General features: G+C 43.1%; 1 protein-coding gene across 1 annotated transcript; it reads right to left on the bottom strand.

Moving 5' to 3' along the window:
- Nucleotides 1–2,251: 2,251 nt before the first annotated feature.
- LOC139283423 (uncharacterized) lies at nt 2,252–9,131 on the bottom strand. The gene is made up of 9 exons (XM_070903468.1): nt 9,055–9,131; nt 8,352–8,514; nt 7,529–7,622; nt 7,337–7,417; nt 6,520–6,606; nt 6,249–6,376; nt 3,242–3,389; nt 2,880–2,950; nt 2,252–2,464 (listed from the first exon to the last, which is right to left on the bottom strand). The coding sequence occupies exons 1-9, from the start codon at nt 9,129–9,131 to the stop codon at nt 2,252–2,254; spliced, it is 1,062 nt and encodes a 353-aa protein (XP_070759569.1).
- Nucleotides 9,132–19,970: the final 10,839 nt, after the last annotated feature.

Below are 19,970 nucleotides of genomic sequence, written 5' to 3' on the forward strand. Positions count from 1 at the left end.
CGAGGCTTTTTTTGGGGTCCACTTATATTGGTGTAACATCTCCTGTGTACACATGAATACACAGTCCTCAGTAAGTCAGTACCAGCCTAGAAGCTTCTAAATCAATAAAATCCTGAAAACCATGACTACTGTTGGAAGAGTTGTGACATAGCCACAAAAACAGCCACAACTTAACGTCATAGGTGGCTCCAGTACTCCAGTTTATACTGCAATACCAGTAGTATAAATAGCACTACACCTCTGCTGTCGAGGACAGAGCGGAGAGTCTTTTATAATTATTACTTCAGATCCTGAGCTGCAGCAGTCTCCAGCTCCTGTGCTGCAGCAGTCTCCAGCTCCTGTGCTGCAGCAGTCTCCAGCTCCAATGCTACAAAAATCAGCTGTTTCAGAGTTGCAGCAGTCTCCTGCTTCCCTGGTTTCACCAGCCTCCAGTCCTGCTGGCCCAACACCAGCCTCCAGTCCTGCTGCCCCGACACCGGCCTCTGGCTCAACTTTCCTATTGCCCCGACGCCAGCCTCTGGCTCAGCTTTCCTGTTGCCCCGACGCCAGCCTCCGGCTCGGCCTCCCTGTCGCCAGCTTCCACTCCTGCTCTCCAGCCGCCCGTCTCCGCCCCTGCTCTCTAGCCTCCAGAGTGGCTCCGCCTACGCCGCCATCCTCCAGAGCGGCTCCGCCTGTCTGGTCATCCACTTGCCAGTCCTCCAGACCTGCTCCACTCATCTGTACAGCCCCCAGACCGTCCGCCTGAGGTTTCCTGCATCTAGTTCAGCCCGTGTCTGCATTTGGGTCTTATTTCCCTGTTCTGCACCCTGCCATCACAGCTGTGACACAAAAAGGTCCAACCTGCTGCTGTGGTAAAGAGTTGATGTCGGATAGGGCTCTTAACTTTAGATTCTAGAGAAGTTGAATTACTACTCCAATTTAGCGACCATCCATTATATCTCTGAAACCACATACTCCTTTCGCTATTGCCAAATAGTGTAGTAATCTTTAATACGCCATTTAAATAATCCATTACTTGCATTTATTGTGTTCTAATGTCATGTGATATCACTATTAATATCTCATTTCTTCACTATTCACTTGTTGACAAACATTCAGCTATAAATAAATGTTTCATATATCACAAAGTCGTTGTCCGTGAATATTTCCTCTAAACAGAGAATGAAGACCAATGTATAAAGGAGTTACTATTTTGGTTATGAGATTGATTTAATAGATGCAATAAATTCATTAATTTGATGAATTCGATTTATTAATTTTCTCTCGGCTGTGACCGAGAGTGGTGCCCCAAATTGATGACAAGAGCTAAAATTTCATATTAAAGTGGTAATTATAACTACATTGATTAAAAAGCTAAATCGTAGTCAGAGGATAGCCGATGGGTTCTGAGATTGCATTTCGGCCTCCTTTGCTCTCCACACAGACTGTTTACCTGCATGCAACCAAAGCCCGCTCAAACATGATTAGTCAATACCACTCGGACTACAAAGGGAAACCAGAACGTGTCCAATACCAAAATCTTGTCCCTTGCCTACAGATTGTGCAATCATATGCAGATATCTGTTTAGAGAGATTGAGGTTTATGTGGATTGACATTGTTGTTGCACAGCATGCCATTCAGTCCAAATGATGGATTTGATGTCACAGTGTAACTGACATCAACAATAATGGACACAAACACTGCAGTCATTGGAAAACTTTATTGAGAGTCACTGCACTAAATGAAAATAGAAAACAACGAGCTGTGGGTCATTTCATAGCCAACCAGGATCTTCCTCTGCTCCTCAAGACAAAAAGGTTAGCTCCTCCTCATATAGACCGGTCACTGGACTGGTAAAACAGTGACAGCCACTGCATCATTAACAAAGATTTAAACATAGCACAATATGCAGTCAAATTTAAAAGTGTACACATCATCAAAAGTATCAGAAATAGTCAATGACTGTCAAAAAAAAAGTCAATGGATTTGAATGCAAAGACTGATAAGGCACTGCTACTGTATCTGACAAGTCAATGACAACTTCAAGAAATCTATCTAGAGAAATGCAGTGCCCAGATTAAGACATTTTTAATCAGCTACAGAATATAGGATAAGAAATGTTCTCTCCAACAACAGAAAATCAGAAAAAAAGTACAGAAAGAGATAACACCCAGGATCAAAATACAAAACAGTTGAATACAAAGAGAGTTTAATGAGAGCTTTACTTTGCCTAACCCTAAAAACCCAGGGAAATACCCAGAATTCTTCAGGTTACTCCTGCATCACGGAGAGTCCCTGCACAGTGACACACAGGGCCAACAGCAGCACTCCTCCTGCCATTATCCCCAGCTCAAACATCTCTCTCAGGGAATCATCGGAGGAACAGAGGAACACAGTGAGCCAGTGGAGCTCCCCTCCGTCCTGCAGACTAGCAGGCAGAGACTCAGACACGTGAGCCTGACCACGCTCCTTCAGGCTGCTCACCTGCACCACAACAACAAGACAACAAGTCAAAGGACCACAGTGGAAATGCTTTGTCACATGGACACTTTCACTGAACTGTCCACCTGAACGAGGTGGACTGAGACTACTTCCAGTCCAAATAAGCCACAATTGAAGTATAAGAATAAGGGAAAAAAAATATTTTTTTGGCATTGTTAGAAAGAAAACTGAGGCGATAAGATGCCTCAAAATGAAGCCCATCAAGATCTGACCCTGCTCTATATGTGCTCAATGATGACTGTAGTGTCCATTTCAGAAAGAACACGTAAAAAGTGGCTTACAGGTTTGACTGCAGCCAAGAACTTCAGCACTGAGATCTGCTATATAAGCCAAAGGAAAGGTTCACTACCCTGTATGTGCGCAGGGCATGCTGATCGTAGTAATCCAGTGGACTTACCAGTTTGTTGAGGCCCCTCAGGGTGTCAGGACGGCACTTGGCTATCAGCGATGACAGACTCTCTGGCAGTTCTGTGGGAAACACAGAAACTGTCGGTACATGTGGGCTGAACCAGACAAAATGTCAGACTGCTGTCGCTTATTTAATACAAAGCAGCTCAACTCGAGGTTAACTGAGCTGGACTGAGGAAATAAACAGACAATGTGCACACCACAACCAATCACAGTGCAGTCCTGCATTTACCCTTGAGAGCACACAAACTTTGGTTTTGTATAGAGAATACAATCCACCTTCCACACCCACATGGAAGACAACATCCAAACAGCAAAGCAGTCAGACACAGTGCTGTACAGCTGACTCACTGTCCATCGCGCTGACCAGCAGGGTAACAGCTTCCAGGTTTGTGTTAGTGGTTCTGGTCCATCCGGTCTCAGTGAGCAGACGCAGCACTGAACAGTCAGACCAGGACTGTGGCTGCTCGTAAAAGTCATCTTCACGCCACTGATCCAGCTGAGAGGAGACAAAATGACTTTTTAACCTTTTTACATGATGGCACTTTCACATACGATTTAACAAAGAACTGATTTGACTGAAAGACTGTTTTCGATTTCATAATAAAAAGTATTGATATAACAAGACTTCACAGCCATGCTAGCAGCTCTGTGAGGCTGTACTGCACACAGCGGTGCTTTGAGCTACATGCTAACCTCAGCATGCTAACATTGACCAACTTAACTTCTTCGTACAAAAGGTGAGATTTCTTTGAGTTGCATCCCCATTGTAGCATTGACACTAAGGTGGATTTGATCTACTCATCGGAGGCTTGTTCAATTAACTCTGGCAGCCAGTGTTCACCTGTTATAAATATGGCTGTGCCTCAAGTGTCCAGCAGATCCTTGCCTACTAAGTAGCATTGTGAAACTAAGTGAAAGTTCCAGAAGTCAAATCGTTATTGTCAGCAAAGAGGGGCTTTCACAGTGTCAAATCATGGCTAGACTAAACTCTAAGACGCTTTGCAGAAACGGGATCAGTTCAGTATCCAAAGCATGATCAGGCAGACCAAAAGGGACCACACCATCAGAAGATCAACACATCAAGCTTAGTTCCCTGATAGATAAAAAAAAAAGCAACTTCATCACAGATACAGAACTTGCTAAATAAAGAATGTAAGACTCCAATCAGTAAACGTACTGTCAAAAGAAGGCTGTCTTGAAGTTGTCTCAGAGGATCAGAGGAAGTGATCTCATTTTACTGTGGATGACTGAAGAAAAACAAGTCCTATTTACTGATGAATCCAAGTTTGAGATTTATGGCAGTAACAGAAGGGTGTATGTCAGGAGACGAACAGGAGAGAGAATGATACCGCAGTGTATCAAACCAACAGTGAAACATGGTGGTGGAAATATTCAAGTCTGAGGGTGTTTTGCCTACTCTGGAGTTGGACATCTGCACCGAATCAACTACACCCTGACCAAGGAGAAGTACCACTCCATTCTTCAGAGACATGCTATACCCTCTCTGTGGAGAAGGATTCAAACTACAGCAGGATAATGAGCCCAAACACACCTCTTTGTAAGAACTTTGAAGACCAAAGAAGACCAAGGAGTCGTGACAGTTATGGAAATTCCTCCACAGTCACCTGACCTCAACCCCATCGAACGTTTATGGGGGCCAAGCATTCTGTGACATCACAAAAAGCCCTTTGGAACATTGTCAAATCATGCTCAGGTAAAATGGGTCACCAGGTTTTGGACAAACTTGTGGAGTCCATGCCAGCTCAAGTTTTTAGCCATAATTTTATGACACACTTTTTAGAGCCTTGTTGTTTTACGTACATGTTTTAACTGGGTAAAAAGGTTTTAGTCAACGGACGTGTGGATTGTTTACCTGAGCCTGCTACCATCACAACTAAGGCTAAACTTTTAAAACTGCAAAAGGTCGGTACAACAATCATGGCTGTGTGTAAGGACTGTGAACTTGCATACGCAGAAATGAAGGACAGTATCCATGATCTGGAGACATAAATCCGGGAAAAGGACAGAATGATCAAAGGTTTCTTATCAGTCGCTTCTGCCCAGGTGAAGCATATCTCATATATGCAGTGTTCTACTCTTGGTGTCTCTGTGGCCAGATCGCCCTCATCTCACATGCTAAAAGCCTCGATCTTGCTGGAACCGATGCCACTGCTGAAACCGTGGCCCTGGATGGAACCTTACCTCTGCTGGCCGTCCCAGTCCAGCCAGGCACTGCCAGGCCAAAACTTGCTGTTCTGAGTTCCACACCAAATAGGACCTTCTACTGGTCTCAGCCGTCCTGGACTGAGGTGGTTTGTGGCGGTAAGAGAGACTCGGTGGGGGCTGGACCACAACCTCGCCTAGTTCTCTCAAACCGCTACGCGATTCTGTCTGATGAGCCTCCGGCCCACCCGGCTGATGCCCCCGCGCTCCTGTTACCATCTGACGTGGACTCCTTTCTAGCTACGGCCGGTGCCGCTGTTTCACCTGACGCTGGCACTGCGGCTTGTCAGTCCATCACGGGACAGCCAATCAATCAACAGGGTAGATTCCCCTCCTCCCATCGCAGGATGCTGAAGGAGGCTGTGATCAGACAGTCTAGAGATCTCCCTCGCCTGGAGCCAGCTGAGGACCATTCTCCTGAGATGGACCCCTTCTCCTCACCACAACACTTCCCTATCCAGACCGCCCATCCACAGCTGGTGAGGTCACCCCGTGTGGTCACTGAACATGTGCTGTTTTGTCCTGTCAGCACTTAGTCTCCTTCCCTTCATCCACTCTTCTCCCCTACTACACTGATAATCGGCGATTCCATAACCAGGAGTGTACTGTTTCTTTAACGCAACCACACACTGTCTCCCTGGTGCCACGGCTCCTGTCATCCTGGAAAAGCTCCAGGATCTGTTGTCTTCCATCCCAACCTCCATTTAAAGAATTATTCGGAGCTGACCTGGCTTCAGTCCACTTGTAATGTTCACGGTGTGGGTTTCATTGACAATTTTAAACTGTTTTGGGATCGATTTTCTGTCTTTAAGAGAGACGGAATTCATCCATACAATCAAAGCTCACAAATGCCAGCCGCTAACATACAGCTCGCAATACAGTCCTCTCCATGTGACTGACTCACCGGTTTATCTCCATATTCAGAATGTTGTCACAGATAGGGCTTCCTGTCCTGAGCGCAATTAGATCTGAAGAATTTGAGTTAAATTGCTCTCGTAACTAAAACCCATCCACATAAGCAGTTCCACTCAGAAAAATGTCACATTACTGAAGCTGAGAAATCCAACTGTTGTTTCACTGTGACTTTCTTGGCTATTTCAAAATCAATACTTCTATAGAAAACAAAAAATACCTTTTGTTTTAGAAGAGTCAGGGCATCTCTGTCCTCTGAGAGCAGAATAAAGCTCTTGGACAGAGCGGAACGAGTCTCCCGAGAAAGATGGGCCAGTGGCTGGAGAACAGCTTCTGTCCTCAGTAACTCTACAGAAGCAGTAACAGTGCTTTTATTAGCAACTGCAACACCGTTAAAATGTCAGTCCCACATGCATTTTATACTTTTTTGGTGATCATTGCCACCAAACTGAATTTGCAGGGACCTGTCTGGAGGGGATTAGTAATAATACCTTCTTGCACTTGTTGCAGGGTCTCAAAGGTCTTCTCAGTACAGTCGTCAGGTTCAAATGTTTCTGGTGCCAGGACTGGTTTGGCTGCTAATATAAACACACACACACAGATTACATATGGTTACATTTTCTGATGAAAACTTGAAGTTGAAACCTTTGAAATAGTTAAAATTCTGAAAAACTGGAAGTGGCGGTTGAAATACAATTACTGAAAGAACATTAAATGTCAGTAAAAATGTAATCGCTGAAAGATGTTTATGTTGCAATTTAAGTGTCAGTGGAGGTGAAAGTGCTGGAAGGAGTTGAAGATTCAGTTGAAGTTCAAGCTCTGAAAAGAGTTGAAAGTGTAAGGAGTTTAAGTGTAAGTGAGAGATTAAGCTGGAAGGGTCTTTTGAAAGGAATTATTGCCAGTTCAAGTGTATAAACTGAAAGATTTAAGCACTGAAAGGAGTTTTATTGTTATTTTCAAAGTTAAATATTTCAGCAGTTGAAAGGAGAAGAGAGAGGGATGATAGCAGCTGAAATATCATTTAAGGAGTAAGAGATGAATGTAGTTGAAATGTCAGTTGACGTGTACTGTGCGCGGTAAATGTTATCAAGTTGAAGTGGAAGCGTTACGTAAACTGTTGAAATATCAGTTGGTATTTTAAATTTTAATTGAAGAATAATCAGTTGAAGAATAAAAATCTGTTTTAAATGTCAAAGTGAAAGCAGTTGAGGAGTCAGCAAAGTGTAGGCAATGAAAGCACTTCAGAGAAACAGTAAGTTATTGAGACATTTGATTGTTAGAACAAAAAAACAGTGAAAAACATTTTACATGTTTCTATTGGACGGGGGTCAATGGGTTGCACTTCCTCCCCCTTACCACCAATGTGCTCAATGAGACTCCTTGTCGTTTCTGAAAGAATGAATGAGAGATAAATCAAGGAATTAAGAAATTGGGATCTGATTGATATCTTAAAATGACAAATGGTGCAGGCGTGTAAACACACAACACTTTGTTTCTTACCGATCTTCTCATCCTTTATTTTGATCTCGTTGAGGCTGTAGGCATAAGCCCTTTCTGCTGGGACAATAAAGGAAGTATCCCACATCTTCTTGCCCTGATTAAACAATAAATACCACAGGTAAACACACAGATGTACCACGACATTCTGTTGTCAATACGGTCCAACCAATTTAACCTGAAACATTTTGCCAATAAACATGAAGACCAAACCACACACCAAAACTCAGAAACACAGAGCAAAAGGCAAGCAACACAAACACCCTGAAACATTCATTTTTAGATGAAACTGTCATTCTTGAATCACACTTTAGCTTTTTACCGTATTGATAATCATGTTATTTTGCTGTTTCTTTTTGTACTGATTTGAAATGTGACATTTCTTTGTGTTTTCTCTATAAATGTACAAAAGTAACTGCATACATATCTGTCCTACTGCCTTGAGATGCCTGCCTGCCTGGGATTTATGCCGCTGAAGAGGAAGGCTTTTACACTGTCTGAAACAGTGGTTCTCAACTCTCAAGGATCCCCCTTCCTGAGGGAGAAGTATGGGGCAAATATTGTAGCAATACTATTCAATAACTGCCTAACCATTCAAAGGGACTTTAGACACACAGGACAGATCCAATTGGATCTTGTTGTGTTTCAAGGCTGGCTGTCACTGTCACACTGCTTTATGCAATTTATTATGATTAGTTCGGCTGTATGCAAAAAAGGTTTGAATATGAGGGTGTAGTTACCCTTTAATGCAGAGATGACAGACAGAGGAAAATACATTGGCAGACGTGTGTGAATGTTTAAAACTGTCTATCACCATCATACTCACCGCCAGCAAGACATTCATGAATACATTCCAACGTGCTTCACAGGAGCCGTCCACTCCAGTTTTTCCACTCAAGGTGACATCAGCTGCGTTGAAGATGATCTTATCAACAAAAGCCATTTCCATTCCCTTCTTCAGTTTGGGCATGAAGCCAGTTTTTATCTCCCTACAGGTGAGACAGGAAGCAGATGAAGGGAAAGAGATGGTTGGGCTTCCATGTCATTTGTTTTTTGAGAAAAAAAGACAAAAGCATATTTCGACATTGACATTGATATTTCCACCAGCACTTCTTGAATAAAATGTCTTGGACTTTGACTTCATCTTTAGTATAACTTATCAAGAGGGTTAACAAAGACGTCATCATCAGGTCAACATTTGAATTGGTCAATACTTTGGTTTATATACTATGGTTTTATGACAAAATACCTGCAGAACTCACATTCTCGCCAGCCGCTGTACTATATGTTTAGTGCCAATTATCCAATTTTATCATGCAACATGCTAACATGCTAAATCAAGATGGTGAACATGGTCAACTTTATAGCTGCTAAACATTAACATGATTACATTGTGACTATCAGCATGTTCGCATGCTAACAGAGACACAGGGCTCTATTTTCATGTCAGCACAGGACGCAGTATCACATCACTGAGGGATGCACTGAGGTTACTTTCCAGTTTGGCATCTTGGTGACTCGCTGTGCACCACAGTGCGAGGAGTGGTGCTGTAGAGGGTGTGCCGTTGCCAATCCAGTGGCGCGCTGCAGTCTTGGTGCCAAGCATGAGTGCGTGTCACGTGGAAGTAGTGAATGTGATTTGCCATGATTAGCACAGCCTCTAACACACCCACCTATAATATATCCAATTGCACCACAAGTCCACCAGGCAATCATGTCTACGAAATATCAAAAGTGTATTTCATACCCACGATGCACTAAGCAGGATGCACTGGAATAGGGTGTGCCTGGTTCATGAAAACAGAGCCCAGAGAGAGAGAGAGAGAGGCATACTGGCTGAAATATTTCTCCTTCAGCTTGCGCAAGTCTACTGTCTTTGCTTTAATGGTGACAGATGATGCTTCTTGGTGACTGCATGCTCCTCCCTTGACTCCAGCTGAAGCCTGGTCAACACCTCCTTGTATTTCAGCCCTCACAAGGCTCTGCCCACTGTGCTGGTAATCCTTGACGATGGTTGTTTCTGGGAAGCGTGGTAGATACTGTAAGTCCAGCACTGTGATTGACAGGTGTAGATTTTTCTTATACATGTTTTGTGTGCATCTGTTGTACATACCTGTGAACTCAGAGAACGAAGAAAATGCTGGGAAAAAATCCCCAAGTGTGAAAGGCAAAACCTCATATTCAGTGGACAGTAGAAATGTGCTCTTCCTCTTCATGACCAGTGTCAGGAGATCCACATTCGTCTGTAAATCGTCATGGCAGACGAGACTTTTTTTGGGGTCCACTTGACAGAGAACCTTCTGAATATATTGCTGAAACATCTCCTGTGTACACATGAATACACAGTCCTCAGTAAGTCAGGACCAGCCGAGAAGCTTCTTAAGCAAAAACATCCTGAAAACCTTGAATTTTAAAAAAGATGATAGTAAAACGTACGTACAATAGAAAAACATTACTGCAGATTTAACTACCAACCACATGGCCAATAAAAAAGGTACTTGTGATTTTAATTTAAATTACTTTAATCTTTCTCTTAAGAATGTTCATAGTCAAGGGTATTCCTGACGTGACATGACAAACATGGACGTAAAGTGCATTTCATGCCTTACCGTGCCGAATTCTGCACAATACAGCAAAGCAGGTTCTTCAGTGCTGGAATGGAAGCTGTTGACTGCAACACATCTGCAGCACTGTGTGCTGAATGCCCGACTGCTCCTTCCAGAAACCTTTATACAAAGCACAGTTCAAACTGATTAGCCCATTTTTGCCGGGAATACAATGGAGATGATTACACACACACACACACGCACACACACATGCACACACACACCCAGATTCCTGCTAAATCAAAGTAATAACAACATGCTCCCCTCAGCACTTCATAATATCACAGCTATCTTCCTGAGTTGATTCTGTGGTTTTAATAAACTAATAAACGGGATCAACACTTAATGGTGCTCCGTAGGAGAGCAAGAGACGCATCTGCATGGAAATAATGTAGAAAATAAAGAGCCGTCAGGTGGAAGCAACTCCAGTTACTCAGAGCTACCAGAACTTCATGTTGATCAACACATACAGTAGCTTTAATTATGGAAGTGACACTGACTAACTCCTGAAACTGAAGACACTTGGCTGTTTTGAACTATTTTGGATGTTTGTCGAAGAAGTTGTTGTGTAAAGTAGATTTTTATCATAGATCCACTCTGGGTTGCACACATATCCAGTTCCCCCGCCTCCACTCAAAGTTACCTTTGCCCAATTTCTTTGGTCCCTGTGTCACCAGACTAAGAGCTGTGTTTGTGTTCTTGGCAGGAAGTCAAAAGGGCATTGTTCGTATCACCAATTCAGTTGGTGACTGCCACGCCATGACACAGCCGAGGTGCAGAGAGTGTCGGGTTTCACTAGGGTGGTTTGTAGCAGAGTGTATGATAGGAAAATTCTCAAGAGGTGAGATTTTGGGGTGGGGAAAGGGATGTTCACTCACCTGTTTGTCCTCTGTCCAAGGCGGTTCTTCAGTGTCCCTCTACTCCGTTGAATCCATCTGGTGCTGGGTCGGTTCAGGCCTCTCAGGAGGGGGGAAGCGGCTCTCCAGACTCTGACTTTCCTGACCTCTCTGGTGTTCCCTCCTGTTACCTGGACCTTAAAGAGGTTTTCAACAAAGCCGGGCTACTTCCCTGCCTCCACATCGCCCCTACGACTGTGCCATCGAGCTGCTTCCCAGTACCAAAACTCTTCTTAATGCTGCCTCCCCACACCACAGCATAGAAGAGAATGCTGGTGACAAGCAGCTGGTAAAAAAATCAGCAGTAGTTTCCTCCGGATGTTGAAGAACCCAAGCCTCCTCAGGAAATTAAGCAGGCTCTGCCCCTTCCTGTTAAGAATGTCGGTATTTGCTGATCGGTCCAGTATAGCTGCAGCCCTGTCCAGCAGCAGCCCCAGGTACTTGTAGGTCCACATCAACCCCCAAAAGGGAGACCGGTTGCAGATGGGGCCTGGTCCTCTGGAAATCCATAACCATTTCTTTGGTCTGGGAAGTGTTCAGCTGAAGATGGTTTGACCTGCACCATGTCACAAAGTCCTCCACCAGGCTCCTGTACTCATCCTCCGGGCCACCCCTAATACACCCTATAATCCCCCCAATATTTTTTGGTCCATATGTCACTGGCCCTTAATGTCATCTTCCAACCATCAGCTTGGTTGCCCCTGGGCATTTTCTCTCTGTATTAAACAGCAAGTGCCTTTCACCATGACTTCTGATGCCTGGAACCGCCTGAAATGCCACAAAATCTAAACTCATGGCAAACCGAGCTGAGACCTTGACACCTCACAATTTATTCATGAGCTGTGCTTTATAGAGATGTGTGGAGTGGAAACAGCAAGAGAAGAAAAACACATTAAATAGAAATGTGGCAGAAAGCAGAGATGGTGAGAGCTGGCAGAATCACGTTAAGGGGAGAGAATCTCTGCTGAGCAGTGCGCTGCGAGGATTTAGGATCTGAGTCTTGCATATCATTGAGGAGGATGCTGTGTTTGTGAGTGGGCAGGCCACATCCCATGACACATATTGTTGCACAGGAAATCGAGGGCGAGAGATATGGGGGAGGGAGGGGGGAGGAAAGGTGGATGTGATGGGAGTGGAGGCGATGAAAGTGAAAGAAAAAGCAAACATGAGAAGACGAAATTGATGACAAAGAGAAGAAGACCTCCAAATACAGCAAACCAAATACCATTGCTGCTGAATAAACTGGGATTAATCAAACACTCAACCCCAACCCTAACCAGTACACGTCTCATTGGAAACCTTGTGATAACATGAACCTTCCTAATTATACTTTAAATCCTTCATCAAAATCCTCATCCTAAATTAACCTTCATCATTAAACCTTAACCATTAAGCCCCATCAATTTTCATTGTTAAACTTTCTTTATGCTAAAACCTAAAGCAACACAGATACCAAAATTATGCATGTTCCCTACTAACATATTGGCTCCAGTGCTTCATGCAAATACTGAAGCTTTCAAAGCTGTAGAGGACAACCTTTAATCGCCTGAAACATTATCTGTGATCAAGCAGTTTAAATGTCAGTATATTTGAATACATAGCAGAGCTGCTGACATGAACGAATGAATGTTGATTTTGTCGGACAACATAATGACTATAAAATGAGAATTTTATCATCATGTCATTGTTAATGACTGCTGGATCACATATTTATTAAATGACTTTTTCATCCTTGTTCAGTTGCCTGACAACAGAAACAGAAAAATATTATGTTAATGTGAAGAGCTATATGATGAATTCAGCTGCATTAATTTTTATCTTGGCAATGGGACCATTTGCAGAGAAAATAAGACACAAATCTAAAATATAGGGATTGGTATTAGGATCAGAGGAGCACAAATTAGCAATGTCTGCGGATGACTTGATTCTCTACCCAGCTAACATATCATAATTGCCAGAGGCAGTTATGGACGAAATAAAACAATATAGCAGAGTCTCTAGACTACAAACTAAACATGGGTAAATCAGAAGAGGTGGTAGTTGGTCAGCCAATATCATTAACTATCAAATGTAAATATAACCTGTGGGTTCAAAATAAATATTTAATGGTGACTATCTGTCAAGACTTTAAAAACACATATTATTCAATATAGTATAAATATATATATATATATATATGTATTGTGATGACCCCTGAGGTCATCTTGAAGGCGGCTCTAAGTGGTCTATTTCTATTGGTTGTGTGAGTGGCTGCTTGGTGTGATCAGGAGCGCCCGTGGGCCCCAGTGTTCCCAGGTTACTAAAGAGCTGGCTGATTTGTAATCACTCTCTCTGCTTCCCCTCCGCAGGGAACACACGTCCTGGTTTTGGTTATGGTGTTTTTTTAGTTTTCCCCTTCAGGATTTGGTTTGCATTCGCAACACTTGCACAGACATGATTCACGCATGCATCACGCACACACCATACATTTATTTGGGGAGAAAGAAAACCTTAAGAAGAAAAAAAAACTTAAGACGATCAAATCATCTACGTGGGGGACTGGCTCGTCCAAGTTTAATTAATTATTACTATGCTGCTATAATTAAACCAATCACCGTTTGGTTATGCAACTGTTCAGTAGCAAAGTGGAAAGAAATTTAACAAATCTGCTAAAATGACTAATAATGACATCAGAAAATTTGGAAACATATATATTAAAAGTCACAAAACCAAAGGGTATTTATAGGGATCTAATATTCCCGTTTGAGAGATTGCAATAGCTAGGGAATTTAAACCAACTTTAAAAAAACTGGGCAAGGAAAGGCTTGACTCGATATAATCAGATAGTCACAGATAAAGAAATAGATCAAACCTTTTGTATTTTCTATTGATAATTACATTCAATTATATGATATGAATTGTTATCGTCAATGCCAAATATTCCAGTAAATACATGAAAATGACAATCAGATACGACAGGCAGAGACTATAGCTGTGTCTGTATCTGCACAGAGAGATCCTCTGTTTGTCCAGTCAAGCAGCAACCTGAAGTGAGTGGAGTGACATTAAATAAAAACATTGCATAAATTCACGTTAGATTGTAATGTAAGTACACGGTGGATAATGAGTGCTGAAATGTGTAAGCACGGTATGTGTTTAATGTTTCTTTCTAAACCCATATTCATGTGCATATATAATGTTGTATGTTCGATTGGTCTTTGATAGACGAGCTTTCCAAGTCCTTTTGATATGGCAGGTAAAATGGAGATGGGTCTAACATAGTTGAAAACAGCTGGGTCATTCTCTTTATACATAGGAATAGTCTTGGCTATTTCAAGTTCAAGAGGAACAACTCCCTTTTCCAATGAGAGATTGAAAATGTACGATTTCACAATGTACTCATGAATAGATTGATGAATAGATAGTAGTTTTATAACTCATCTTCTCTAACTGGTAAGAGATTAAAATGATCATTTATTGGAGAGTTCATGAAGGTTGTGAACATATATATATATAAGGGAAGAGTCACTCGTCATACTTTTGGAGGTCAACAAAGGATTTAAATTCATTCTCATGGTATGAAGATAAAAAATATGAATAAGCAAAGCTTTAAAGTCAGACAGCATTGTTTTCGTGTGCTTTTATTACTGCAGCTTCCCATGAGACATAGCCCTAATCCACTTTATAACCTGCACTTCAAGAAATGACGTATTTGAACGCCATTCGTCAGAAATACTGCATAAAACGTTTGCGCAGCACATTCGTAACCCAGAAAGGTGATTCTTTGTTAGTGAGACCAGTTCAAGCCCAGGCAGCGCACTGGCTATGCCACATTGTTAATGGTGCTTTATGAGTACATGAAATAGAAAACGTGTCAGAGAATTATCATCGCACGCTGCATTTGAATGCATCCCCCGCCCAGGGACAGAGACAATAGTGTGTTGTGAGTTTTCCATCCGACTCCCTCTGCAGCTCTGTTACACCGAAACAGACTTCTTCCAGTGGGACTTGATTCTCTGCCTGGGCATTGTAAATAATTAATTTCTCCAATAAGAGAGAGAGCCATTAATATATGTGACGCACAGAGCAGCTGTGATTTATTATAGCTGCTTGTTAATTGCACATGATAAAAGGTTGTTTACACCTTTAGCCCATTTCCTTTTGGCCCCATAGCCATATTTTCGGGGATGATATTTTTCATCTGCCACCGGAGGCTCCTACATTCAAATTACGCGGTGAGCTCATTGTGCTCAGAAACGATACCAGATTCTTGTCTTTGACCTTGGAGCGAGAGACCAAACCTCAGGTATGTTTCAGACAATTGTTCACAGCAGTGTTTACTGCCAGAGTCAGCCGAGGACACCAACAGAAAGATCTGACAGTCGTGCTTCAGTTAAAGAGTGTGTGTGTGTGTGTGTGTGTGTGTGTGTGTGTGCCATGTTCAAAATCAGCACAACAGCCCAATTTGCTGCTTTAGGAATAACACTTGGATCCCAGGAGAGGCTCAGAGACAGCTGGAGAGCAGAGAAAAGTTCTGCCCGAAAGGCCTCCATGCACCCAATCAATTAATTGCTTCCACTTGTTTGAAATTAGCATAACAAATATAGCTCGTGGTTGGCTCTGAGAAACCGACTCATGCATTCTGGCGGAGCGAGAGACTCAAAGCGCGTGTGCAGAATATATATATGTGGAATAAATGCGCTGAAAAGGAAAATTAATGACACAGGCCTCCAGTTCCCCTGATGTCTTTTGATTACATAAAGGAGATGAACATGCCGCATCCAGTCCATTCAGGGCAAATATTTACAATACAATCAAATGCATATAAATGGATATGAATCCATATGGTAATGTTATATGGCACCTCATCTAAAAACCACATCTGTGCCTGAACTGTGTCTGAGCCAATTTCAACATGCAAACAACAATGAGGAAAATGAAAATGCTGTATGTGCATACAAACACGCAAAGTGGCTACAGTTGTCTCCTTGTTTACCAGCTCCACCAAACACTGAATCACGCAGCCGCAGCACAGTATGTTAGGGCTGTAAAAGGGACATTTCAAGAGTCAAGACTCCGGCCCGTGATCGAAGTCCGCCATCGTCAAGGATGTTCCGATCGCTTAAATGACTTTCAACCTTCAATCAAAGTTAAACTAACATTTAGAACGCTAATTTGTTCCAATCCATACACGAGTTAGAGCTGGTTATGCGTGGGACTTTTACTTGCGTAGCCTTGCCCTGTGTGCGTGCAATCTGAGACATCAGAGTTCATAGTTGTTGTAGCACCCTCAGCATGCTCTGAGCGACACTCATGTGCATGTGGACAGGTCTGCTTCAGAGCCGTGTGGGTGCCTGAACATGACGAGAAGAGTGGGCGGGCAGTGGGCGACTTTGGAGGCGGGCTGTAGACTGCCCACAAAATCAGAAATGGTACTGGTAATTGTTTTACCTTAACTTTTGGGCAGGACGCAGTTTTAGGTGGGCTGAGCACACCTCTGCCCATTGCCACCACCGACCCTGCCCGGAATGCATCCGGAGAAATTCTTCCAGAGATGGGAGTTGGAGACCTCTCGGACAGGGCACCATCTAGGGAACTCAACCAGGGGCGGCAGCGGCACTCAACCAGGGGCTTGTGAGTATCCCCACATCTGTCTGGTGCTACTCACTCTGAGAAACTCCAGAAAAAGAGAGACTGTAGTCCCTCTCCAGGAGTTTGGTTCCAGATCCAATGCTGTGCGTAGGTGAGCCCAACCGCTCCACCTCCCGCACCAGCTCTGGTTCCTTCCCTGCCAGAGATGTGATGTTCCATGCCCTTTGAACCAATCTGCAATGCCAGGCGTCAGCACCCCTTGTTTACAATGCACCTGACCCCAATGCCTATCCCTGCAGGTGATAGTGCCCCTCAACCCCTGTTATGTGCCTCTGGTGAAGAGCCAGCCTGCAACCACGAGGACAGTGAGGAGATGGTCAGAGGAGGCTTATGAGACACTTCAGGGATGTTTTGAGGTGACTGACTGGCAGGCGCTCTGTGAGCCGCATGGAGAGGACACTGATGGGCTCACAGAGTGCATCACAGACTACATCAACTTCTGTGTGGACTCCACTGTCCCAGCAAGGACTGTCCATTGTTATTCTAACAACAAGCCATGGGTGACAAAGGACATCAAGGCCATACTGAACAAAAAGAAGAGGGCCTTCAGAGCTGGCAACAGAGACGAGGTGAGAATGATCCAGGGGGAACTGAAGGTAAAGATCAGGGAGGCCAAGGAGAAGTACAGGAGGAAGAACAACACCAGAGAGGTCTGGAGTGGACTGAGGACCATCACTGGTTTCAGGCCGACCAACAACAGAGGAGCTGAAGGCAGTGTGGACTGGGCCAACAAACTGAATCTGTTTTTCAACAGATTTGACTCTGTGGGCCCTGCTCAACCCCCCCATGACTCTTCTGCTGTCTGCCTCCAACCTTCACCTATTCCACCCCCTCCCACACCCACATTTCAGCATAAGTCGATCATGCATCACTCGTGTTTACTGTTCCAGCAGGCGTGATGTTCTGTGCCTTTTCTGATTCAGTACGTGAAGCAAATATTAATGTTTTGGTTTTTTTAATTTAGCCACACAAAATCAACACACTCATTACGTCTGAGAACTAAGAACTGATTTTGTGCGCTAGAGAGTTTAAAGCTAAAAGTTTGAAGTATTTGTGTGGGTGAAGACTATGTAAAGCTGGGCAGATCCCTCATTTAGCCAGCATGGCTGTTCAGTGGGTGCTACTTTCTGAAGTGTTTGAAGTGATTCCTGTAAAAATCCGGTTTACGTGGGGCGCGCCGGCAGCTCACCCGGTAGTGTGCGTACCATTCACCAAGGCAGAGTTCGATCCCTTTGCCGCACATCTCTCCCTCCTTTCCTGTCTCTCTTCAGCTGTCACTATCCAATAAATGCCTTATTATTGTCTATATTTTAGTCCTCGTTTCCCCGAATCTCACATCAGGCACACATGTGGTGCACATGAGACAAGGAGAAGATATTGTTATAAACAGACTGTTCTGGTAGTAGTAGATGGATGGATGATGTGTTGACTACAGGTATTCAACACTACATCGAGGGCGTGCTGCTGGCAGAAAAAAAATCTCTTTTCTGGTGGAACAGTAGGTCACAAAGGCAAACATCTCATCACACAAAATACACTCACAGATAGATACAGTTCCAGATGTGCATGTGCGTTAAAACAATTCCTTCACGCTCTGTCCCCAGACTAATTCCCTGTTCTCCTCCCCCAACACCCTGACCTAAGAAATGTCTCACCTCTCTGCAGCTCACACTGAGGTGATAGATTAGAATGACTGCAGTCACAATCCCACTGTTCAAACACACACACACACACACACATATACGCACTTTAACAAACGAAAACTGAGGCGAAAATTGAAAATATGGAAATGTGTAGTGAGTAAGACGACAGGCCGAAAGGTATTGTTTTGATGGCGTTATACTGGATGAAATATTAAACAAATAAGTAGCAAGCAGATTACTAGTAAACAGAAATATGTGTTTCTGCGTGTGAACGATATATGCTACATAAAGAAGCGTTCAGGCAGGTGACAGAACAGAGCGATGAAAAGCTTTCAGCTGCATTACTGGAGGTCCGCAGACACGCAGGACATGATTAATATCTGTATGTTTAACTGGGAACTGATCATTCGTCCCCAGAAATAGACCATGAAAGTAGGCTCATACGTCCATGTGTGTGTACAAAAAGACAAATGAGTGGTGGTGAAGGGAACTTCTTAGACAGGCATCTGATTTCCCCAGGAGGGCCCTTGTTGTGTGTGTGTGTGTGTGTTCATTAATAATTAAAAACAATAGTGTCAGTATTTCCATTTTATTTCATCAATATTGTTGGACGGAATTCAGGGATAGATCAATAAATTAGGTCATTTGAATTTTAGAGATTCTAGTCTAATAAATGTGCTGAGACATCAGTTTTTATCTCGTATTTTCTTTCACCTTTTTTGATTGCGTCCATGCAAGATTTTCCCTGCTATGCTTTAAATTACAGCTCGCAAATTACAGTGTATGCACAATACTTTGTACATACAGGCGACCACAAAATACTTTTACCCAGCACATATTAAATAAGATAAGAAAATGTAGTCGTGATGACTCCAATTTTACATTGTATAAATGCATCCATTTATCCATCCGATTTTGATACAGAAACAAGAGAAACTGAATAGGAACAGATATCTGCTATCTGTAAGAGGTACAGGCAATGGGTTTATACACATTTATATAACCAGTAAATTGGTCATAGGTTATAATTGGACAAAATGCAAGTTGAAATGTAAATTCTGCCCAACACAATTACCCGCAGAGAGTGCGTGAGGACCGCCCCCCCCCCACCCTACCTTAAACACTCCCTCAGGGAGAGGAGAAATGCACATTCCTTTGGTAGAGTACCACAATACTGGGGGACACGTATGTAATACTATTTTTTTTTTCATTACAAATGGTAATATCAGATTAACAATTTGAGTGAAAAGTTGAATCTTTGAAAAATGTTCAGGAATTTCAGAAAATCTTAGTATTTGATATGATGCCCCCCTTTTGCTTTAATGACGGCATGCACTCGAGCTGGCATGGACTCTACAAGTTTGTGCAAAACCTGATGACCCATGTTATCCCAGCATGATTTGACAATGTTCCAAAGAGCTTCTCGAGACATCTTCAAGTGTCCCCATAAATAGTTCTATGGGGTTGAGGTCAGATGACTGTGGAGGAAAGTCCATGACAGTCAGGACTCGGGTTAGGGTCTTCTTTGGTCTTCAAGTAGTTCTTGCAAAGCTTTGAGGTGTGTTTGGGGTCATTATCCTGCTGCAGTATGAATCCCTCTCCACAAAGATGCAAGTCAGAGGGTATAGCATGTCTCTGAAGAATGGAGTGGTACTTCTCCTTGGTCAGG

Source organism: Enoplosus armatus, chromosome 1, assembly GCF_043641665.1.
Source record: "Enoplosus armatus isolate fEnoArm2 chromosome 1, fEnoArm2.hap1, whole genome shotgun sequence".
Classification (NCBI taxonomy): Eukaryota; Metazoa; Chordata; class Actinopteri; order Centrarchiformes; family Enoplosidae; genus Enoplosus; species Enoplosus armatus.

Excerpts from the sequence above, each read along its gene's own strand:
- LOC139283423 (XM_070903468.1), bottom strand. The coding sequence starts at position 9,131 with ATGCTTGGCACCAAGACTGCAGCGCGCCACTGGATTGGCAACGGCACA. Across the intron at positions 8,515-9,054 it reads GCACCACTCCTCGCACTGTG|GGAGATAAAAACTGGCTTCA; the intron begins GTGCACAGCGAG and ends TCTCACCTGTAG. Across the intron at positions 2,951-3,241 it reads GCTGGTCAGCGCGATGGACA|AACTGCCAGAGAGTCTGTCA; the intron begins GTGAGTCAGCTG and ends TGTTTCCCACAG.